This window comes from Patiria miniata, unplaced genomic scaffold (genome assembly GCF_015706575.1).
Source record: "Patiria miniata isolate m_02_andy unplaced genomic scaffold, ASM1570657v1 HiC_scaffold_3, whole genome shotgun sequence".
Classification (NCBI taxonomy): Eukaryota; Metazoa; Echinodermata; class Asteroidea; order Valvatida; family Asterinidae; genus Patiria; species Patiria miniata.
In genome coordinates this window covers 38,778,350-38,803,052 of record NW_024037069.1, presented here as the reverse complement: position 1 = coordinate 38,803,052, position 24,703 = coordinate 38,778,350, and the positions used below count along the sequence as shown (strand labels likewise).

The window sequence follows — 24,703 nt, the reverse complement described above, 5'->3', positions numbered from 1 at the left end:
CACATACAGTGTGCATCTACATGTATATCTATCAGTACCGTGCGTGATATATTACTCATGAGCTTCTAGTGACGTCATAGTCATGCATATTCATTACGCGCTCTACTGTCGTACCATTTTATGCTACTGAAACGTGGAAGAAATAAACTGCGCATGCTGTCAACTGAGGGCGCTACAACGACAGACCGCGGAGTAAACTGCTGTGGTTGTGAATCTTTACCGACCTTGGCGAGCGAAATTCTGGTAAATGTCACGTTTTTGTTTGACTTTTCAGAGATATGAACCCACCCTGGTGGTACCTAACCATGTCAAAATAATGGCTGCGAAATACTGGTGCCAAACATTTTGTGACAGGAGAGTTTGGAAGTTTGAAAAAAAAATGACAATTTTCTGCCACAGGCACAGGCACAGGCACATGCACAGCATTATGATGCAGCAATGGTCTTTCAGTGCAGTGCATGGTATGGTATGGGCTACGTGCACAAGTGACCTAGACTGGTTCCCAATCCATCCACTGCGTATTTCGATTGTATCCAAAGTTATATTGGAGGCAGGGATTAGACCATCACAAGTTAATTTCGAACGTATTTGCGCGCACGCGCCGATGATGCCTGATGCTCACGCGAAGACACGGTGGCTGTAACTGTTGCACATTCATGACATTTCAGGAAGTCGTGAATATTTCATGCGTAAACCAGTAGTAGTACAGTACAATACGCGCATGCTGTGTGTCCTGTCTGCGTATTTCTTTTCCGTAGGCGGGATGCTCCAAAGTCATGAATAATTCAATAGTTTCAATTGGGCCAATAACATGTTTATTCATGAAAGAACAATGATATCAAGATGATTGTTGTTATTTAGTCAACCAGTTATCTTTAAAGTATTTTAAAGTACGGACGTCGTCGAGCTACCAAAGTAGACTAGTGGAAAAGCATGATGAGCTATGGATACAAGGATCCCTGGTTCCATTCCACGTCGTCGCTGCTCATTTTCATAGACTAACTTTTCTTCTCTGAATTTGTCGTTGAGATACATGTAATTTTATTTTATGGCCAAATAAAAAAACGTGTTTAGCGTCCTGCCTTTTTGAAAAAAAAGGGAGGAGGCCTCCAACATGGTCGCCCGACTGGGCTATTTTTCAAGATGGCTGCCAGCTTTTTTTTTTTATAAATGGCCTCCACTTGGACTCAGGAAATGACATACCAGCTTTATATTGGCTAGATGCAACAGACAAAGAGGCCAACATGATCTCACTGTTTAAAATTTGTCATGTTTTCGGTTTAAAAAAAAAAAAGGAGGCGGCCTCCAAAAACGAAGCGGGTGGGGACGCTAAACATGTCTTTTATTTGGTCTGATAATTGTTTTGCAATGATTCGAAGGAAAACTGAATTACGCGTGATATTTGAGCAACCCACCAACAGAAAAAAATTCGCGTCCCGGAGCTCTCAAAGGAGGTAAAAACGAGCCATCTTTTGTTGGCACACGAAGCCAATAGTGACTTAGTGTAAGGTTTGTAAACAAAAACCTTACAGTTTTGGAAGTAGGCCTAGTACTTGATATATCCACCGATCGTGATCAACATGAACAAGTTGCAAATTGTCGTTTACAAACACACACAGACACGGTATAAGTATTCGAAAGTTAGATTTTTTAGGCCTTTAAATGGTTTATCTTCTATTTTGTTAAGTTTTATGTGCACTCGCCATGCTTGACATTGCTTGGCAGTTCAACTTTTGAGAAATGTGAAAATCTTTTTTTCAGATGAAAATAATTCTGGTTTTAAAAGAACAGGTGATGTTAGGCATTTGTCTTTTGTCCTATGAATTAAAAAAAAATATTAATGGTCTCTGATTATCTTTTTTTCCCCCAGGTGAAAGCAATGAAGAGATCTCGGGTGCCTGACGTGTTTAGCAACAGGAAAAAGGTCCGAGTCACAGGTACTGCACACAACTGGGAAGAGTCAAGCATCTCTCGTAAGTATGGCCACGATCGAGAAAGTGTGCCTGCCATTTTAGCCCCTGCTCTGCCAAACCCTCCAAAAACATTTCTTATTCACCTGAGCCCAACCATTGTGTTATGGGAAACGCACAGACTCCTCCAAAACTGCACATTTCTTGGACATGTAGACCTACTTCCAAGGTGTGTAAAGCTCCATGTAAAGGAAGAGTAGATGAGCTGTTTCTTCCTTTAACCCTAACAGAATTCAACCCATCAAACCCCAACGGCATGTTTTGTTGGAATCTGTCAGGATGGGTACAGTACCCCTTAACTGACACTGTCTTTTACATTGGGTTGGGCACACCTCCAGAATCAAAGTCAGAAATATGTGTGTGCAGTTTCCCATATGGTGTTGGAATTTGCCAGGATGGGTATGGTTCCTAGTAAATCATGCTAGGGAGTTATGGTTAATCTTTAAAATCTTGAGAAAAAAAAACTTCTAAATTTTGAGGAATGTGGGTGGGGGAGTGTTTGGTTTCAGATCATGAAAGTAAAGTATTTAAAGTATAGTCAATATGGCACATCAGGCCAGTGTTTGGTTTGCTAGATATTTAACAATTTAGAATATTTCCATCTTCCCTGGATTGGATGCCAGTCCATCACAGGTTATGCCCCAGCAAGGCCAGTACCTGTTTATACTCCTGGGTGGAGAGAGGCAAGTGTTAAGGGGGAGGGGAATAAAGTGGCTTTCCTAAGGGCACAAAATATGGCAGCAGCTGGATTCGAACCCCTGACTCTCGGATCTTAAGTCGTGAACCCTAACCACTTGGCCACACTCCCCCATCGATTATCAAATGAAAAGGATGCACCACAAGTTACCAAACGTTTTATTCTTTTAATTGTGCTTGAAGATCATCTGCTGTTCATACCCTGATGATGGCAGACAAATTTGTCTATAAAATTTGCATTTTCTTGAATAATATTCCACAAAACAAACAATAAAAACTACATAAGTCTCTGTAAATTTGTGTTCTTCAGCCTCAGAGGTTGCCAGTGAGACCAAGGCAGCTCTGCTGTACCTGCGTTCCCTGGTCAACGTCCAGGTCTTTGAGGACCGGATTCCACCAATCGTCTTCAAGCAGCAGGTCTACAGCATTGTCAAGTGCAAAACTGCTGCAGACAAGCAAATTGTAAGATACTAGAATTAAAAATAATAATAACACAAGTCGCACAAAAAAAGCTTCAAGAAAATGGATATGGGTCATTCTGTGAATTGAGGTTCCAAAGTGTGACATTTTTCCTGTCCGTATTACCTATGAACTTCGTAGTTTGTCATTGAAGTTCCAAAAAATGATTTCACACTAATTTTTTTTCATTGTTAGGTAGGTTGTACGCTTACTAACAATGATTAAGCAGAATAACTCTTGAAGGAAGAATACATTAAAGGGAATGTACATCATTGGCTTATGCCTTAATTTTCAGAAATGAACTATTTGAGGGGTTAGTATAATAGATCAAATTATTGTTACACTAACATATTTGAAGTTTTGTTTTCGAAAATGCTGGAAAAACCAAGAAAAACAAAAATTTTCAAGTAGTCTGGTTCCCTGACTCCCCTGAAGATGAAATGGATCAATTTACAGATCCCGGAAATTGTACGCTAAGGGAACCAGTCTAGCTGACCTGCACCCATTCATGAACATAAAACCAATTAGCAAACAAAATTGGACTGAAAAAATGGTAAATTTGGAGCAGTAGTAAAAAATAGTTAGGTTTTTTCTACAATGGTCGGCCGACCACCGTTGGAAATGTAAACAAAAATAAAATTTTCTTGATAATGACTTCACACCAGGTGCCATAATTTTACAGGATGCTTTAGACTGTCATTTACCAACATCCTGTAAGGTATTTCGTAAAAACTTGGTCATTTTATTTTTCGATGTTTGCAAATGTTGTATTTTCCCTTTAATTGAGGAGTGCATCAAGAACGTTTGGCCAGTGCATAAAATGTAACAGAGACAGCAAAAAAGTTAATGGATGGTCAATCTACTTGCGTAAACATGTGTCAGCTTCACCATGTTCACCAGTTAAAAATAGCTGCACATGTACAATGTAGGTGGTGACATTTCAGAGTTAAAAGTTGAATTCAGCTGTCAGCGTTAGATACTACACCTCATGGTGATTTGATTGCAATTTTACAGATTGCTGGCTTTGGTCAAGTCATTTGGGTTGAAGTGGTGGTGGGTGCTGTTTGTCTTTTAACCCTAACCCTAACCGCCCTGAATCCTTAAAATCCTTTTTGCCAAAGTGGAGGAATTGGGAAATTTGAGGTTTCACGGCAAAAGTGCGTTACTGATTTCGTAGGATGCTTGTTAAGGTCTTGGGCTGGACCCTATGTTACTTTTGCTCAGCCATGCATACATATAGGCCTAAATTATGCTTGAAATCCTCCGAACTGCTCCAGGATGTCACTGGCCAAGCCTCAACATATTGACAGTCACTGCCGCAGGATTTTGCAGGATTCAGGCAGTGGTCATCCCTCCACGGACCATATTAAAAAAATAATGGAAGAATTTGCAGGATTGAGGCTAAATATTTTTCCATGAGGCCAACTGGAGGATTTTACAGGATTTAGGCTACATCCTAGCAAACAGGCCTACGGAGTTAGGGTTAATAGGCAAGACAACTGGTCGGTAAATGGCATCTTGCAATTCAAGGACCCGAGAGGGGTAGTAATGGTTGTTTTGCTTGTATTGGCTTTTCCGTATTTGTGTGTTTCAGAATAGCACTTTTCTCACTTGAGAGTATTAATTGCCATGCTGAGTATTAATTTTGGAAGACATTGGCTGGACTTCCGTGTGTCTTGTCTCTTTATAGGAGCTACTTTTATTGGGGAGGATGGAGAAAGGGAATTTGTTACCAAATAAAAATACATGTAGGAGAAAGTACATTATTTGTCTTATACACTGTTAATCTCTTATTCAATAACAAGTGTCGAAATGCTTTTTTGTTGTTGGCAGAATGACTTAAGAGAAAAGAAAGAAATCAAGCTGTTTCGTCTGGGCAAGGAGTCTGACACGTTCGCCATCGTCTTCACCGATGACTACCGGGAGCACGTCAGACGGACCATGGCAGACGGCCCTGCCAAGGAGAGATTCCTGGACACGGTCCTGGAGAAGACGTCTGACGTCAGCTTGGACAAGAAGACCATGACGGACCTGGGGTTTAAGGATGAGGAGATCACGTAAGAGAAAAACTTAAATGAAATTACCTTGGTGAAAGTCTTAGCGATAAGTGTTACTGGGTTCTTTTACGTGCATTGTATTACACAACACACGGGACCTATGGCTTTACGCCCTATCTGAAGGATGAAGCAATAATGGTTAAGTGCCTTGCTTAAGGGCACAAATGTCCAGACTCGGGCTCGAACCAACTTTCTGCTGCCTCTGAAACACCAGAGCATGGGTCCGGTGTAATGCTTTTAACCGCTACGCCATGACACTCCCCGCTAGGCCATGATCCTTTTTAAGAGACTTTCAAATGCACTTATGTGCGTGTACTGAGTAAACAATAAAAGATGGTTGTTTAAAACACTAAGGATATTTTAACACAAGAAGTCACCCATTAAGTTGTAAAAGTTGATTCTCGAAGCAAGCATTTTGGTGATGCACTATATTAATATTCGCTCCAGTTGACCTGGGCCCAATTTCACAGCGCTGCTAAGCACACGATTTTCTGCTAACAGAGCCTCCGTCTATTTCATGGAGACCGTAAGCATAAGTACAGCCAAAGGCACGCTTACTTCAGTGGAAAAATTTGCTTAACTTTGTGACATAACAATAGAAGTCTCCATGCACGCGCGACCATTAGCACATCCAAGCCGTGAAATAGTCCTTAAGGTTCAACAAACTTTTCTGCTATGCTAAAGCACAACTTTTCTGCTAGCTGTTAAGCAGCACCGTGAAATTGGGCCCTGATCTATTCTCCATTGATTCCTTGTCATTAACAGGCAGTTACTCCATGGCGGTGTGCTTAACGTCAGGGATGTGGGCAGCTGGTGGATCGCTATCCCTGGCGCCGGCATTTTCATGAAGTGTTTCAACAAAGGTAAACCTGCATCTTATAAGTCAGTAACATTTGGGGTCTGTTGCACCGTTCCTGTACCTGTTGAATGCAAAGGCTGACATTTTCTTTTCGTGAGCAAAGGTATCTGTGGTTAGTGTACCAGGGTCAACAGTGGGGGACTGCCCAGTTGAATAGTTTGCTTTGTCGTGTTTGTATTCCAGCTGAACCATTGTATTGTTGGGCTTTGGCCGTTTCACTTGAAGGGTTTTGTGTTCTCAGTGGAACTGCGGAACTGAACAATGTGGGACCATTCCAACATAAAAACACAAGTAGCAACCTGCAATGCTCATCATGGAACAAACAGGGTGGTGTGAAAAGAAGGAAACCCACTTTTGACAGTGACTTGTATTCAAATTTGCATAATAACACTATTCTTGGGATTTTTTTTAAAGATTTTTTCACCATGTATGGTTGAAGAGCTATGCTTCACTACTAACATTATAAAAAAAAAAAAACAGTTCAAATAAATTAAGTAGGTTAAAATTCCTGTCAAAAGTGGGTTTCCTTCTTTTTGCACCTCCCTGTACAGTAAACAATTATTCTAGGTGATAGAAAAGCATCATGAGGACTTGCGAGATGTCCAGATGACTAGCACAGCGAAGGGGCTAGTACGAAGAAAAGTATTTCTGTACAAGGGCTTGGGAAATTTGTTAAATTTTGTTTGTTTCTTTTACTCCTTGCAGGAAGAGATTCCATTTTACGCTCGATAAGGAAAAGTAAATATCAGAAGATTCTGCAACAGGTGAGTACAAGTATTCAGGCATATCTGCGAGCACTCACTCACTTCCTTCTCGTTGTGCATGGTGACTTATGAAGTATGAGTATAGACTGGTTGCATTCAGCTGCCATCTTTGAGGTGTGCTTTGTTATGTTAATTCATTAATTGCACAAAAGGTCTGTTCATTCGTATCCCTGTTGAATAAAACCCCACACCTCAAACATGGCAGCGGTGCAAACAATCTACAGTGTGAGTAAAAAAGAAACGAAACCCAAATGTCGGGACCATTGTTTTAGTGAAGTTCTACATGTAGCACTTTCAAAATCTAAGATATGAAAGCCCAATTCATAGGCTTTCTTGTAGTACAAGAATAATTCAAATCACTCATGTACTTTTCAAGTTACAGAATTTTAAAACACAACCACCGTTGTAAGGTTCTGTCCACGGATCACAAAAAAGTTCAGTGTTCTTTCAGCAAAACGAAAACAAATCACATAGGGATGTGTGTGAATTGTTTTCGTTTTGATGAAAGAATGCACACCTATTTTGTGATCCGTGGACAGAGCTTTAAAAACGGTGGTTGTGTTTAGAATTCCGGTTAAAAACGGTGGTTGTGTTTAGAATTCCGTAACTTGAAAAGTACATGAGTGATTTGAATGATTCATGTACTAACAGAAAGCTTATGAATTGGGCTTTCATGTCGTAGATTTTTTAAGTGTTACATGCAGGACTTGAATAAAACAAATATTTTTAAAAACGGTGGTTGTGTTTAGAATTCCGTAACTTGAAAAGTACATGAGTGATTTGAATGATTCATGTACTAACAGAAAGCTTATGAATTGGGCTTTCATGTCGTAGATTTTTTAAGTGTTACATGCAGGACTTGAATAAAACAAATATTTTGTTTTTTTTACACTCACCCTGTATTAAATGATTGTACAGTAGTCATTCATAGATTTTCATCATACAATCAAAAGCATCACACCATTGTTGTTCGGGGAGTCAGGTTGGCATCGGGGAGTCAGGTTGGCGTAGTGGTGTCTTTCCTCGCCTTCCACCTCTACGGCCCAGGTTCGATTCCTGCCCTGGTCCACATGTGGATTGGGTTTGCAGTCCCCAGCCGATTCTGTGGGTTTACCCATAATATTCTTCTGGGGTTTTCCTCCCATGTCCAAAACTTTAATTTCTTCGCTGTCTTCTCTTGACAGGTGTCAGGCTTGTGAGCTACAGTGCCTGTGGCACTTTTTGAGGAATCCTTGATTTCATCACAAAAACTGAATGAATGAATAATAATGATGATGAAGTGTTTTAGGATTGAAGATGGTTAACTCTTTCAGTGCCCGCGAAATTTGAAAAGTTTAACCCTAAAGCGCCCAACTTCGAGCGTTCTTGTTAATTGTTCGAAATTCTGTAAAAAAAAAAGTAAATAAGTTTTACTCACTAAATTTGTTGTTGTTGCTCTCTGGTATATCCTTGATATATTGGAAAGTCAAAAGTAGTCACAAACACAGTGATACACCCTGAAACACTGGCCTGAACACAGGGGAATTCTGCACTTTTTGCAGAAAATACGAGATTTAGTGCTGCGCCCTCTCGCAAGAACTCGAATGAAAAAATAAATACAGGTCGTACATGCATTAAAAATGGTACCATTAGAAAGAGCGAGAGCGCCCCCTTTTGATAACATATTTACTCTACCTCGTACATGTACGAGGTTTGGCAATTTTAAGTACGAACATTTACGAACATTACCTCGTACATGTACGAGGTTGGCGCTTTTGTACTAACAAATATACCTCGTACATGTACGAGTTTGGCACTGAAAGAGTTAATTGGCTAGTAGCCCATGTATTGATGTAGATGTTCCTCATAAGTGGTATTCTAATGGTCTCATCAGTGATGTGTAACTGGAATTTTTTTTTTTTTCAGGAGCTGGAAGACCGGAAGCTGAGGGCGGTGCAGAAGTTAGGAATCCAGTATCATATCCATGACATCATAGGTGCAGAACTAGTCACAAGGTATGCAAGGCTAATGCAATAAACTGGAACGTAAGGCCCCCCAAAAAAAGTCTCCGGTTTCTGGTATGCGCGCGCGTCGCCGTAGCCATGCGCGTCGGCAAAATGAAAAAGGTTTTTTTTCAATGAAAGATGATGTCTCAAAACCGCCAAACTCAGTGGTTTGACTGGAATCCTGCTGCTGCACAATTTTAACGTGTTTTTAGATTGGGTTATGGTCGAGAATAAGCTTTATGTGGCCTCTCTGGACTCCCATATATTTGCACTAAGTTTAGTCGGGCACCATTTGCAGTCATCAGCCGACATTTGAAGCAAAAAAATCAGGTAAAAAAAAAAAGAAAGCCACGTCGCCGCACCACTTTTTGGGCAAGCTCCATACCAGAAACCAGAGACTTTTTTTTTGTGGCCTAAGCAAGTTATTATGATTATTCTTTTTGCCACTTTACAGAAAAATCTAGTGGCAGTATCTAATGCTTGTTGGTGCCTGACTATTCAGGTCACTGTGGTGTATCTGGCTATCAAATCCATGGAATCCCAGACAAAATGAGGAAATTTGTCCTATTTTCTGGAATTGTTCTGGTTAATTGCATACATGTACCAGGAATTGCGATAGTAAGTAAGAAAGGGCACTCAGGAAAAACTTGTGCTGTCAACAAATGCTGAGACAAAGTCACTTCACGTGGTGTATCTGCAAAACATCTTCCTATAAAGAGAATGATCGTTTGTCACTTGTTTTTAGGCTCGACACAACATCAGGGACGATGTTACGGCTTGACCAGTGAAAAGAAGTGCTACTGGAGTTTTTTTGACTCCGGATCAGATAGTGGACCAAAGCAAGCTCAGTGAATCAGCTGGTTCAACCTTCTAAGAAGCAGGATGTGAAGGGTTCAAGTCCTGTCTGAGTGAGCTGGCCAAGTTGCTCTCACAGACTCGTAGATAGTCTAGGGGCTAGATTTTTATGGTTTGATACGCAATAACCCGCCGCCGCGATGACCTGCTGCAGCGATAACCTGCCGCCCCGATAACTTGCCACAGCGAGAGGGTGTTATCACGACCAACCAATATCACCCATGAACCGTCTGGAACAACGTCTGGGGAAATTCGTATCGGTTGTGTACTGCGTACGCACCTGTTTGGCCTAATACATGCAGCGCACATTCAAAACATATCATTGTAGTTCTGAACCAAACTCTTAAATTGCTAAAAAAATTGTAAAAAAAAGATGCAGCAAGACTTTTGTGCAACTTCACCGGTCAGCTCTTTCGTGGTGTGTACTGTGCCTGGGACTGAATATGGACCGTAATTGCCTGCAAAAGTAGCACATGCACACTATTTTCCACCTTGTTCGGCAAGAGATTTTACATATTTCCCTAAATGTTCCTGATGGTTTGTGGAAGATATTGGTTGGTCGTGATTATGCCCTCTTGCGGCGCCGGGTCATTCTCGAATCAAACCATAACAACGTCTAGCCCCCAGACTAACTCATAGATAGAGCTGGGATATGGTGGTATCAGTACTGTAGTGGGAAGAGCAAATCCTTGTGAATTAACATTCAATCAGGTTTGTGTTACCATTATAATTGCATAGGGGACGAATTGCCCAACACCAAAATGATTCTGTATGTGTTAAAAAATTCCTATGTGCAAAGAGGTTATGTCCAAGGAAAAGACTAATTTGTGTTTGAAGTTTGGCACCGTTTTGCAGACATTCGTGTCAGAAATATCATGTATTGTCTTCAAAATAGCAGCCTTTGGCCACACACTTATTCAATAAGCCTTTTCGGAGTTCCAACTGCGCATTCGTAACCTGTGACAACGCGCAGTGTTTGTCTCAAATGACCTTTGACAACATCGCGCCACTGACTTTACAAAAAGGCTGTTTGTGCATTGTGGGTACTGTCAAAGGGCATTTAAGACAAACAATGTGCGTTTTCACAGGTTACGAATGCGCGCAGTTGGAACTCCGAAAAGGCTTATTCTTCCAAATTGTGATGGAGTTTTAAACATTTGATACAGACTGAATGGAAAGGTGAACTAGGTTACAAAAGTACTAATCTACTTGACAGAAGCTGTAAGTGAAAAAGTGTCAACAATGGATGAGAAATTTTGTGTCAACAATGATATTTAATTTTTATGTTTGCTGTGACATCCTTGTTGGTTATATTTTGTTTTCCCGACTGCTTAAATTCTTGAAAAGCGAAGAGATTACTCCTTTCTCTGGGTAGAAATTGACGGTTTTATAAGTACTTTCATTCGGTCTCATAAACTTTGAGCGCATGCGTACTTTTCAAAATTCCAATGTTTATTAAAATGAAATTTATTTTCGTGCTAGAGGATATTTGCATGAATTGATTAAAGATTAATTATTTTTATAAATATTTGTAGTTTTTAGGTATATTTGAGATCAATTGCATATAAATATACCACACTTTATTTTAAACTTGCCTAGTAGAAATTTGGGAAAAAAATTTGGTGTTAAAAAGTTTAGAACAGGCAGCATGTGACTGCCATGTACTATATTTGTAGATACAGATTATTTATATTCAAAGTTCTATCAATGCTGATTATTGTTAAAAATATGTTTACCTTTGATTTAGCATATTATGTGGTTGAAATAAAATCCTGATGTTCTCAAATGGGTACAAGTTTATACAAAGGAATCTTTCTAATTTAATGTTTCTTTCTGTCAGGTGTGTTCTTTAGCAATTGAGTTGTGAATTCAATAAACTGTTCATGTGATCAATTCCTTGCTCATAATTTTTATTCCAATTTAATTCCATTATACATGTACGTTTATTCTATAAACCTCTACAAAAAAAATATAAAATTGATTATTTCAACAAAGGATTTTCTCCGCATATTTTTTTAAAACAATTACATCACCTCTGAATAAATAAAAATCCTCTATAACAAGTGAGTTTACAATTCATGGATACCTGAACAATTCCACATTACAAAAAACTCATAACACAATATTAAAACTGAATCACTTGCACTCTTTGGATGAAATTAAGTCACTGGACAAGAAATTGTTTTAATCAATGGGCATCCTCTATCCATAGATTTTTCTAAGTTTCTTCCGAGACTGTGAATATGTGACCTGTCCCACAAAATGAGCATTATAAGCTGGAATTTACAATTTTGCAGTACAGTAGGGCAAAGCCAAAATTGAAAGAGTGGTTGATTTGTCGCCTTTCAGGTGAACCTCCATCCGTAAGTTCTGTTCTACTTTTACTAATTTTGTTTTCCCTCAAACATCTAAAGTAAAAAAAAAGTTAATTTCACCCCATGTTAATAGTTGACTCCAGTAGGATATTTCAATACCATTTTATCAAAAAATTACTTTTAGGCCAAAAGAAAAAAATACTCGATCTCTGGTCAGCGCGCGCGTCGATTTTAATCATGCGCGTCAACTTTTTTTCTCTTCAAATTAACACGGAAGCTACAACAGCGCCCTCTATTGCAACATCTCCTCAAATTTTTGTACCAAGGAGCACCAAGGAATGGGGAAATTGCACCAAGGCAAATGATAAAGGGCACCAAGGCAAATGATAAAGGGCACCAAGGCAAATGATAAAGGGCACCAAGGCAAATTATGGAGGACACCAATGTATAATGAGGACACTAAAGAGCAAAGTAGTACCCACCTTGTCTGTACAATTCAAGCTTGAAAAAAAAAAGCCACCAAAATAAAAAAAAACAGTGTCGCTGCATCAATTCCAGAACTTCGGTCTGACCAGAGACCGACTAATTTTTTTTTTTTGGCCTTACAACTTTTAATTTAGTTGGTGGTTTGGGTTTCCGCTACTGAACACGGTACCCCCAAATGTTAAACTATTAGAAGCTCTTGTTCTACAGAATCCAGATATAAAAATGTTTCAATTCATAAAAAATCTGACCCTATGCTCATTTCTGGTGACAGGTCACATATACCAGTGCATTTTTATTCTGTCGGGGGGGGGGGGGGGGGGGGGCAAGTGGTCAAAGGCAAGATTATCCAAAATTTGAAAACAGTTGACTCTGAATCTGTGACATGATTGGAGAAACAAAACATAAGAAATACTGATTTGTACAAATTAAAAATGCTCCAATTATTGTTGACATGTTATTGCCAAAATTATAACAAAAATAAAAGGATGGGATGAAAGACGTAACCTGCCTTTCCAAATGTACTTTTTCAATCCGCTTTGTGTCAATAATACATTTAAGCTTTTTCTCAACTATGGCACAAAATGGATTTCAAAGCGTATATGGAATGCTTTACAATGGTAATACTAAGCTTCATCACTCAATGCAATAAGTTGACGTATCAGTGACAACTATCTGCCCTTAATGTGTTGTTTCTCTGCTTTCATTAATTGGAAGATGACGGATGCAATCTTCTCGTAAATGGTGAACATCATAGCAGCAGTCAGGACGGTTTGGAGTAGCTTGGCCTCCAAGCCTTTGAAGAGACCCTGAAGCCCTTGGTTCCTGCAAACAATGAAATAATGATACTTCATTTTGTAATATTGTATTGCCCAAATCCCATGTAAACATACAATATCAAACCATACTGACGCGTTTGGTAATATTAAATAAAACCCCTCTATGCCAAATACAATGTACATGTATATGCTACATTCTTTCATCAATTACATGTATCATGGTAAAAGATTGTGAAATTTTATAGGGCTCATTCAATGACGGCCATCTCTATAGGAGCACTGCAACTTTGTATTTTACGCACGCATTGCGCAGTGTTGAAAATGTTCCAAACACGCGCGCTTGTTGCTCGAAATATGTTCGAAATACGATGCAGCCGATGCGCGTTATGCAAGTTCACGCTCAAAATGCCCATGCACGTGGATGGTCTGTAGGAAATGACGTCATTTGAACGAGACCTATTGGTAGAGAACTGGTCATGTGACAGACTCCGAGGAGTACATCATTCATGTTTCCGGGGTACATCACATCGATTGTTCTCAAAGACAGGGATGAGATTGTCGATTTAAAAAAAAAAAGTCTGAAAACTGGATGAAAGGTCTGAAAGATGCATTTCTTACTACACTGATAATGTCTTTCTCTCAGATTCAAGAAGTCTGAATTCAGACTAAAATCCAAAAAAAATCTCATGCCTGCAAAGACTTTTGAATAATTTTATCCCCTTTGCTTTGCACAACACAGCTAGAGCAATTGACTACAAGTGCTAATGGGCTTAACCTACCTAACAATAAAACAAAGCACCGACCACATGGACTTTAGCTTCTTGTGAGATTCGGATTCCTCTTTTCCATACTGAAAAATATCAAAATATCAAAATAAAAGTTTACAATCAGATTTTCAAACTCTCTGTAGTTTTTTAAACAAAAAAGTAATGTTCACCGTCACTTCTGCTAGTGCTGCTGATATATGGGCAATTCAACGGTTACTCACGTTACATTTTTGATGTACTTTTGAGTTTCCTTTGGCTGTAATTACCTTACTGAAAAGGTTTAATAACTGTTATCCCCATGGTAGATAGAGTAGACCTAGACCTAAGCACCAAAGATGACATCCAGAAAAATGTGTTATGTATGATAAACAAGACGCAAAAAATCGGTTACTCACATTACGAAAATGTAACGTGAGTAACCGATTTTGTACGTCTTGTTTATCAATACCTGTATACTATTAGTACTGCGGTTACTGACACCACTACCACATCTTATCTTATTATCATACATACCCTTTGCTTTGTCTGGACTAACTGAAGTGGGTAGGTGAGTAGTGTGGCTATAATCTTGGCAACAGCTCCCATCATAAAGTACAGCACAGATGAATGCTCCTGAGGAGAAAACGATAAAATAAAGTGAAACGTGTTGTGAGACATATGACTAATTGCTGTATTAAATTTGTTGATTGCTGAGCAACGAGAGTTACAATTATGCAAAATTTGTCAGGCCACATGTACGTGTGCAGAACGGCCGGGAACAGTTTTCCACAGAGATACACTTTTCTCCAGGTTTTTAACTGATGTTCTGGGGGAGGGGAGGGGGGTAGATGGATGATTGTGGGGAAGGAGATAGAGGGGGTATAGTAGTGGATTTTATGGGGAAGAAAGGGTAGATTTGGGGGAGGTATTTGGGTTAGTGGACAACATGTCATACATGTATTCGAGGTCTGTTCCCCTTGAATTTTCTGAATCCTTTCTTGAATATTTGAAGTTCGTACCCACATCAGTAACGAGGATCATTTTTCCAGCAGGGAAATGTAAATTTAACATTTACTTTTGCCCTTCATAAACTGATTTCATAAGCAGAAAATTGTGTGCTTAGCTGGACTATGAGCTCATTATCAAAAGATCCAAAACTCATCCAACACTGACCTTGTCTCCAGTGTATTTAGTCAGGTACCTCTTGAAAGCCTCATAGAACATGAAATGAATGGCAGGATTGAGGACAAGGAGAAGAGAAGACGAGGTACCGCTCCACAATGCACCCAAGCCTTCCTCTGAGATGATAGTCCTGAAGGCATCTACGGAAAAAAAACCCCAAATTACACATCTTTTACATATTCACGACCCAAACTGAGTGGTGATTTATAGTAAAGTTTTACTTGATCCTCTGGATACATAATTATTATACTAATTCTGAGCTACACCTGATCGGTAATGCAATTTTCGTCATTTTGTCGCTGGATTTTAATGAGTTATATTTGGTCTGAGGACTCCAAACTTGTTGAAGAATGTAGCCACACTATCTAACTCTCAAAATATGAGCCCCCACGACCAAGTACTGAATAATAATCTCATCTTTATTCGCATACGGGGTCGTCGCTAGAAATCCAGTGACAAAAATAAAGAAAAACATTAGCCAAGGGACACGGCTGTTCCAAGGCGTTTGTTCAGCACCAACTAGGTTGCATATTGTAGCCTAGCCGCGCGAGGTCGCTGTTCGCACTTCGTACAGTATATGTGAGTGCATAGTGCTAGCGCAAGGCTACTGTTTTTTTAGCGGCTGATCATCGAATGACGGATACGCATCGAATGCCTTGACCAAGGCTAAATAAAACCCTGTAAAACCTTGAAAATCATAGCAGGAAACCTCAGCTTAAGGCCCGTTAATTTTGCATTCTCCTCTTATAAAGTAGGTCAAAAAAGGACAAAGAAATGCTGACTAAATCTGAATGAGATACGAGTGTTTATTCAAACTTCTAATGCCTCCTCATTTGAACAAGCCTAAATCATGCAAACAAATGTAAGGCTTTAAGGACTTACGGAAGATGCCACTGTAGTGCGGATGTTTGCTCTTCTGTTTCTGCTCCGTCTGGAAGTTAGCACCTTGAAGTTTCATTCTCATGTTCACAACCCACATGGGTGTGGTCACTAGAACGTTGAAGACGCCTGGATGAGGTAACAGGACAGTCGCAAGATCAGTATTATGAATGGAAAAGAGAGTTCAGCTCAAGACGATCTTTTATACTTGTTGATTTCATCATTCACTCACAACAAAAATGACAACATATTTCAGCAAGGTGTTTAAGGTGAAGTTACGCAAACTTAACCTAAAAGCTGAGATCATGGCATCAATGTGTTTGCCTGGTTATGATTGAATGCCATGGTCCAGTGGTTACGGTGTTTGATTCGTGTACAAAGGTGCGTGGGTTCGAACCCGACCAGGAACATGGTGTTTGTGCCCTTGGGCAAGACACTTAACTACAATTGCCTCTCTCCACCCAGGAGTATAAAACGGTACCCGTGAGGGTCGAAGACCGATTGAGTGCTGATATCGGCTGCTGCGTGGTCCCATGGCCTGATGAACGGGGTAAAAATTGTAAAGCGCTTTGAGATCGATAATACGATGGAAAGCGCTATATAAGCACAATTATTATTATTAAAGCATGATGTTGGCCTCAAACTTGTATAGACCCCTCTCATAGACAGCCATCTTCGTAGGAAAATTACAACTGCGTTTTCAACGCCATCAGGTACGTGTGCGCGCAATGTGCTTAAAAAATGTTCTTAACAAAATTTCTTCGAAATACAGCACAGCTGACTCCCAAAATGCAGATCTATGCACGTGACAATCTGCAGGCACTGACGTCATTTGAGAGGCATCTATAGTGACATTTTCATATCCTTAGGTATGTTATGAATACATTCAGGGGTACAAAGTACTTCAGAAGAGAGTGAATTGCATCGGACAAAAATCCTTTCTCCAACAAATGGCACAAGCTCCCTCCATGAGTACACACAGCTACGAGACCCAATGATAAAACAGAGACATCAAATGCCAGGAAGTCCCAATTAAACGTGTTGGTTTTCTCAGAAAAGAGACTATGGGTCTCAATCTTAGTCATATCAGGATTAGCAGTGATGTGAGACTTGCCTTAATCCAGGGGATTTAACAGTTCTTTGGTCCGCATTTGCAAATTGGGTGTCCAATGGTCTTAAATCGGGGGGGAAAAAAGGATGTTGTAAAAGTTATTGAAGTTTTATCCATTTATATAAAACTGCATAATAAAATGGGTGTACAAAATGTGCCTACAGGGTGTAATAAAGACAGCTGGACACCCCAACTGGCTAAATTGTTTATACAGCGGTCCAACGGTTACAATGTCCAACTCACGCGCAATGGTCCATGGGTTCAAACCCTGATAGGATCATGGTGTTTGTGTTCTTGGGCAAGACACTTGACTACAATGACCTCTGTCCACCCAGGAGTATAAATGGGTACCTGTGAGGGTACAGACCATATACTGCCCTGATCTTGAGCTGGTCTCATGGCCTAATGAACAGGGGCAGTAACTGCTTTGAAACATATACGTACACGAAATAAAGCACTATACAAGCACCACACTAATATTAAAACCTCACAGTTCCCACTCACCAGCTACGATACCAATCAACAGTTCCTTGATGGCCACCGTGCCCTTCATGTGATCTGAGCAGGCTGCCTTGAGACCGTTGAAGGCGTAGAAGTAGACAAAGTTGGAGCAGCACAGGCTGCTGATGACGGGGAACCAGCCTCGGTAAAGGGAAACCCTACAAGAAACAAAAATAGCTGGTCTGGTTACCAATGAGTAATTGTGCTCGACACAAAATTCTAGATTTCCATGTTGCAGTTTGACCGTGTTGTACTGGTTTGGTGGTAAAACATCTGCTCTAGTAGGTTGTGCCCTAGTTGGTTGTAGGAGGTTGTGGGTTCGAGTCCCACCCAAGTTTGTGGGACAACAGTACACCCAAGTTTGTGGGACAACAGTGACATGACTGTCAGAGTTAACAATGTTATTGTGTGTGTGGTGGTTGTTGTTGGTTTTTTTTGGGGGGGGGGGGGTGGTCTCCATTTGCCCCTCCCCCTGGACCCGCTTAAGTATCATCATACTTCAGATACACATCTACAGATCCATCTCTGTATTTTCACAAATTATTATGCAGACATAGAAAACAGAAATCTCTTTCCTCCTGATTTATACTTACACTCCTTCTTCCCTGACAATTTCTGCAATAACATGTGGAGTGTATCTAGCCTCTCGCTTATCATCGACTACAAAGAATAGGAAAATAGAGACATCGTGTTTGAGCAATAACTGTTAATCTTTCAATTTTTATGGCAAAATATTGGAGAATTTTGGAAGACGGTGTCATAAAAATGGATGGGTGAATATGTTGGTGACCTCAGCATCGTTTTGTAGTGACAAATTTAAGTGTGAGTGGCAAATTATTTCAGCACCCCAATTTACCTTAACTGGGGTGTTTGTGGTGCACATACAGCATATCCCAATAAACAGTGTGCATGAAGAAGTCGCTGATTTGCTCAAAAGGTGGTCATACTTTCTAATCAAATGTTATATTATTTTATGCCTATGGTCTTGTTTATAATTGGTGAAAATATCAAGAAAATCCATCAATGCAAACCAGAGATACATGTATAGTTGATTTTATAAGGCTATATTATTTTCCTCCTGCACAATTAGAATCCTGTAGTTAAGCTTAGGCTAATACATTTCAGCTGTCAAAGAACATTGCATGTGCATTGTCCTTTCAAAATCTTTATCAAAGACTAAACACCTGATATTAGGCATTCCAAGTGCTATCAGATTTCATTATATAATGTTATGTACCCAAATTGTTATGTGTGAAAATGCAACATACAGGCCATGCAATATTTCAAGCACTACGTAACGCCAAAAAAAATGACCAGTCTGTTACGATTAATCATCCAAAACAAAGACATATAAATGATCTCTCAAAAAATCTGGCACAACGGTTGGACTTTGATGTTCTTGCCTGGAAGTGAAACAATAAAAAGTCTGTATTCACTGTCACAAAGTCCTGCATGCTTTGATTCTTTGAACCTATATGTACATAATGTAAAACATGACACATGACTTTGTGGAGAATGAAAACTATGGAGGTCATTGTCTTGTTATCAACCATTATTTGAAACTTTTGAAACGTCAAATTCCCTCTCCGGAAGCCCCCTGCTCTTATCAACATGATCAAAGGGTAACTGCTACATAAACTCAAAACTAAAGTGAATCAAATTTGGATACAAATATTATTTGTGAAATACTAGCGTGCACTGTTGACCAACATGTACACATTCACAAGGGCCCAGTTCAAGATGAAAGAATTACTCACTCTGTAGCCTCGTTCTTGCCGTTTCCAGAGGATAGAAGAGCGACATTGCTGCTATACTTCCCTGGAATTGAAAACAGATGGAAGTGTCGCAATGATTAGCCATAATTTGCGAGTGATCTGTACCCTTTGGGTTTTTAATTTGAAAAACATCTGGTACACTGACTTGCTCAGAATGCTTGGCACATTTTAACTTTGAATTCTCCAGACCAAAGACACTGTTGCTAATCACATGATTCAGGGCAAGCTCTTGCATAGTTACGTAAGTGATGCTCAGTACCAATACATTGTTCACAATGGGTGAGAATGGCACTAAGACACCAGACCATGCCGGAGCTGGGGGTTGCTAGCATAAGGCTTGCCCCGAATCACAGTCTCTTTGGTCAGGAGAATCCAAAGTTAAAATGTGCAAAGCATTGGATTAAGTCAGCGTTACAGATTACTGTCTAGAATTGTTCTCATAAATCTTCTTTGTTTGGTTCTTTTTTTTTTTCCCGACAATACTTCTCCGTGGGTTTTCTCCTAAACGGTTGAAGATATGAACTTGTAACTTTCAATATATATCGACCCTCATCCCAAGTGGTGCATGTTACTCTGACGACATGATGACATCATCGGGCATCAAATTACAAGCGATTTTAGCTGAAAAAGTGACCAATTACTTTTACCTATAACAATGATGTTTGTATTCTGGAATCAGATAGACCATATAAACTTGATGAACATTTTTTGTAGTGTAAGTGAACTCGCTTGACCTTTACTTCCGGGTCAACCGGAAGGTCAAAGTTAGGTGATTTCAAAATGAAAATACATTTAGCCTGAAATGAAAACAAAGTAAAATTTCTTCCGAACGGTTTACGGTATGATCATAAAACCTAGTGTGAACTTATAGTTGTACCATGTTACGGAGATGTTATACATTTTGTTACATCATCATGACGTCATCAGGCATCAAATTACAAGTGATTTAAGTGCAAAATTTGACAAATAGTTTGCGCTATATCTTTTGAACTAAATAGAGTATCGTGTTCATTTTTTTCGTGAGGTTGTAGACTATGCCGTGAGAAACATTTCTCGTCCCCGGACACAAAACCGCTGTTACCGGAAGTGTAAAAAAACCTGGATATAACTCAAAAGTGGAAGCTTTTTACTACAGACAAAAAATTATGAAAGTGTTTAGTGAGGAATGCCAGTGTAGCGTGAATATCCAACTCCATTAAAAATGGACTCATTGGTAATATTGCGCATGCGTAAGTGCGATAATATGCTATTTTTATGATCATAATGAGAGGGTGACCTATACAATCTCTCAACCGATAGTATTAGTGTCGAGCGCAATTTGAGTCCCCCACGCAAGTTTAAACTTGCGCGCGCAAGTTTAAACCTGCGCGAGGGACTTCCGAAGCACGCAAATTACACCGCGCCATTTTAATTTGCGTGCGCAAGTTTAAACTTGGGCAAAGGCGATCGCAACCTTCTTTTGCGGGCGGGATTTTCATTGATGAAGAATTTTTTTTCAAAACACGAGTAGGCCTACATGGAGAAACAATGGAATAAATGAATGAACAAAGAAATAGATAAAAAGGAAAATTCAATTAGCGTCTACATGTATGAAAAGAAACATTGAGATTTAGCAGTGCAGTGCTTAGGCCAAAAAAAAATAAGTCTCCGGTTTCTGGTATGGAGCTTGCCCAAACAGTGGTGCGGGACGCAGCTTTTTTTTTTTTTTTTTTTTTGCTTCAAATGTCGGCTGATGACTGCAAATGGTGCCCGACTAAACTTCGTGCAAATATAATGGGAGTCCAGAGAGGCCGCATAGGCCTAAAGCTTATTCTCGATCATTACCCCATCTAAAAACATGTTTTTCATTAAAAAATTTTTTTTTTTCATTTTGCCGACGTGCATGGCTACGGCGACGCGCCCGCATACCAGAAACCGGAGACTATTTTTTGGCCTTATCAATATCAGAGAAGTTGTTTAAGGGTACCCGGGGGCGGGGCTGGGGAGGGGACCGGGCAAGCAATTAACTTAAGCACACTAGCGGCGATTGCTTGGAAAGTGTACTGAAGTTGTTCAACAATGGAGACCAGCTTCAAGTTTTTGCTTTGTAAACCTAATTAGCATTTTACCGTATTTATATTCTTGAATGTAAATAAATCATAATTTCCTAGGTGTAACCCACTGTTAACATAAAAAGAATGATTATGATCCCTTCAATTGTTCAAGTTTTGACGTTATAGTAATCATTTACATTATTTTTTAAAATGCTTTAAATTACATCAAATGTATTTTACAATTAAAAAAGTACTTACTCTTAAAAAAATACTAAGTAATTTAACAATATTAATAAATTGGGCGGTGCAATAATTTATATTGTTTTTAGAAATACTTGCATAACATTTCGAGCGCTGTGTACACTTCAAAAATGCATAATTTAAAAACAAAATTAGTGAACGCATTACTAATTAAATTAATTAAATTTATTACTTTAACAATTATGTTATTGCAGGCTCAATAATTCATATTAATGTTTACAACTTAAAAACGCTATGCATATAAAACACTAATTATTTAAAAACGTAATGAATTTGCAAATGATTTAATTAATGAATTTATTTAATTAATTAATTCGACTTAATGAATAAATATGTTGTTTATTAAACAAAAATCCTAATGAGCCATAAACAATAATACACATGCAAAGTGCATTTAAATTGTTCGCATTACCACTCCTTATCTCTCCTTAAAGGGAATATACAACATTTGCAAACATCGAAAAATAAAACTACCAAGTTTTTGCGAAATACCTTAATAGGATGTTGGTAAATGACAGTCTAAAGCATCCTGTAAAATTATGGCACCTGGTATACTGTCATTTTCAAGAAAAGTTGTATTTTTGTATCAATTTCCAACGCTGATCGGCCGATCAGCGTTGGAAACAACTGGCTTTTTTTCAAATACTGGCCCCAATTGACCATTGCACTTGTTTGCAATCGATTACAAACCTATGAACGGGTACGAGCCAGCTAGACTGGTTTCCTGACCTTACAATTCCCCAATATATGTAAACTGCTCTGTTTCTTCTTATATGGAGTCAGGGAACCAGACTACAGGAAAATGATCGTTTTTCTTGGTTTTTTAAGCATTTACGAACCCAAAACCTCCAAAAAGTCAGTGTAACTATATTTGCTTTATATTTCCAACCCACCAATTCCATCCATTTCTGAAAATTACAGCAAAAGCAAATGATGTATATTCCCTTTAATGAAATGTTTCAAAAAGGCATTGTCTCCCGAAGCTCAGCGATACTATTAAATCGGAGAAAAAAAAATCTGCTTTAAAAATAATGTTACATATTAACTGCATGAGTATACCCGGGAAAAAATATAGTTTAGCGGCTTTCTATGCGTGGCCGGGAAAATCTATGCAGTGCGCAAGTTAACTTGCGCGCGCAATTTGTAGCAAGGAAATTAATGCGCGCGCAAGTTTAAACTTGCGTGCACGCAAGTTTAAACTTGCGCGGTGGACTCAAATAGCACGCAGCCATACATTATGGGCGAAACAAGAAACAGCCGTCCCATTGCAACTTGCATGTCTGGCCTGAGCGACAAGATCGATTTGCATAAGTCAGAAATTTAACGTGTTCACGATCGCGAGGGGAGCTCTCAGAATTGAATGGGAAATTTCACTTTTCATCCGGATCGTAAGTAAACTTCAGTACAACCATCTTAATTTATGTCTAAGTTGTACCTCAGGTAGGGTATCTAGTAATTTGGAGGCTGTTTTGAGGGTGAAATCTGATGTTTTTGTTGGGCAATGTTGGGTTTTGGGTCAATGTGTTGCTCGGCATATAACTTAGGATTAGCTTGGCCCTACTATCGCCAGACCATGTCCGAATGTTAAAAAGGCGATAAGTTGGATCCAAGTTACTTGGCATGTGAAACCAGTAGGCCCTATACAATGATGGCCCACCCTCATTAGTTTCAATACGAGTTTTGGCTAATTCATGAAAATACATGTGGTGAGGGCGGTTAGGTCATGGTTAGGTAGAGTGCAAGTGAATCAGTGAGTCACCAGTTGCGTAGTGAACACGCGTAGCCTACACACGTGTACATTGTGATGAGGACTTTTCTACCGACATGACCGTGTTTACTACGTCATGTACGTGATGTATCGAAACTTTCAAAACAACTTGGACTAGCAAAATGTACTCACAGCTGCTCCAGCCACGGCATGTACCAGAGTCTGGTAAGACAGTATTGAGGACGGAGTACCTGACATCTTCCTCTCTCATCATTCGAGGATTTTATGACGGCAAAGGGGCTAAAACTTTGTATTTGGGTGAAGTTCGTCGTGCTCTTGCCTCGTATCGAAATATTTTGTAGCCATTGATAATACCGCCCTCTATGTTCACGAAGCCATGCGGCGATTTTCTATGGGCGTAGCCCAATGGCGGAAAATTCGTCTCATTTATTGAACAGCGCATTGGTCATTTAAATTCAAATGCGCGTTGGTCATTTAAATTCAAATGCATTTTATTCAACTGAGCATGAAATTAAAGCGAAACCATTCGCAAATAATAACGTTTAATGTTAATTTCCTATATGATTTTCATATTCATTTAAAAAGCACAATAAACAGAGCCTTCCAAAATCGTAGATTTCCTTCTTTTTTTTTTACATAAAAAAGAACCTCACAAATTGTTTAATAATGTAAAGCAAGTAAGAAATACGTATGTTGTAAATATTTCTATAATTAGAATAAAACCAAACGTTTCTTCAGTGCTGGCCACTGACAAAATAGAATGACAGAACGCATGATTTAAAAAAAAAAAATAATAATGTTCAGAGGCGTAAATGGGGGGGGGGGGGTACATCCCCCACTTTGTGACCGGGGAGATGGTCTGTTGGATTCCCCCCCCCCCCCCCCCCCCCCACTTTTTCGTGGTGAGAAAAAAGGCGGATTCTTAGCTATTTTTCAAACTTTCAAACAACCAAGATGTATTTGCTGAAAAAGGGAGAAAAAAGTACAAAAACTTTAATGCGCCCGTTTTGGGGCCGTGACATATATTATGTATCATGACCAGCACCCCCAAGTGTCACGTAGTTTCCAGCGAACACCCCCCACCACCCCCGTCCCCCGCTTTTCAAGTTTCCACGGCCGCCGCATGGGCGTCGAGAGGCCCCCCCCCCCGGAAAACGAAAAAAAAGGGGGAAAAAGAGAAAGAGATGCGAAGCCATATTGCTGTTAATTGGATGGGGGGGGGGGGTAGGGCAAATGCTCCCTGCTCACGGCTCGAAAAAAAAAA

At 39.5% G+C, this 24,703-nt stretch overlaps 2 protein-coding genes across 2 annotated transcripts; one reads left to right on the top strand and one right to left on the bottom strand.

The window, feature by feature from the left end:
• Window positions 1-51: 51 nt before the first annotated feature.
• LOC119738551 (serine/threonine-protein kinase 19-like) lies at window positions 52-10,610 on the top strand. Its single transcript, XM_038213458.1, has 8 exons — window positions 52-243; window positions 1,871-1,973; window positions 2,977-3,128; window positions 4,959-5,182; window positions 5,948-6,045; window positions 6,747-6,805; window positions 8,711-8,799; window positions 9,536-10,610. The coding sequence occupies exons 1-8, from the start codon at window positions 121-123 to the stop codon at window positions 9,576-9,578; spliced, it is 891 nt and encodes a 296-aa protein (XP_038069386.1). The 5' UTR covers window positions 52-120; the 3' UTR covers window positions 9,579-10,610.
• Window positions 10,611-12,751: 2,141 nt separating this feature from the next.
• On the bottom strand, window positions 12,752-23,802 carry LOC119737949 (peroxisomal membrane protein PMP34-like). The gene is made up of 9 exons (XM_038212627.1): window positions 23,611-23,802; window positions 19,399-19,459; window positions 18,235-18,301; window positions 17,645-17,799; window positions 16,033-16,158; window positions 15,142-15,290; window positions 14,503-14,601; window positions 14,002-14,072; window positions 12,752-13,268 (listed from the first exon to the last, which is right to left on the bottom strand). The coding sequence occupies exons 1-9, from the start codon at window positions 23,674-23,676 to the stop codon at window positions 13,115-13,117; spliced, it is 948 nt and encodes a 315-aa protein (XP_038068555.1). The 5' UTR covers window positions 23,677-23,802; the 3' UTR covers window positions 12,752-13,114.
• Between the last annotated feature and the right edge of the window lie 901 nt (window positions 23,803-24,703).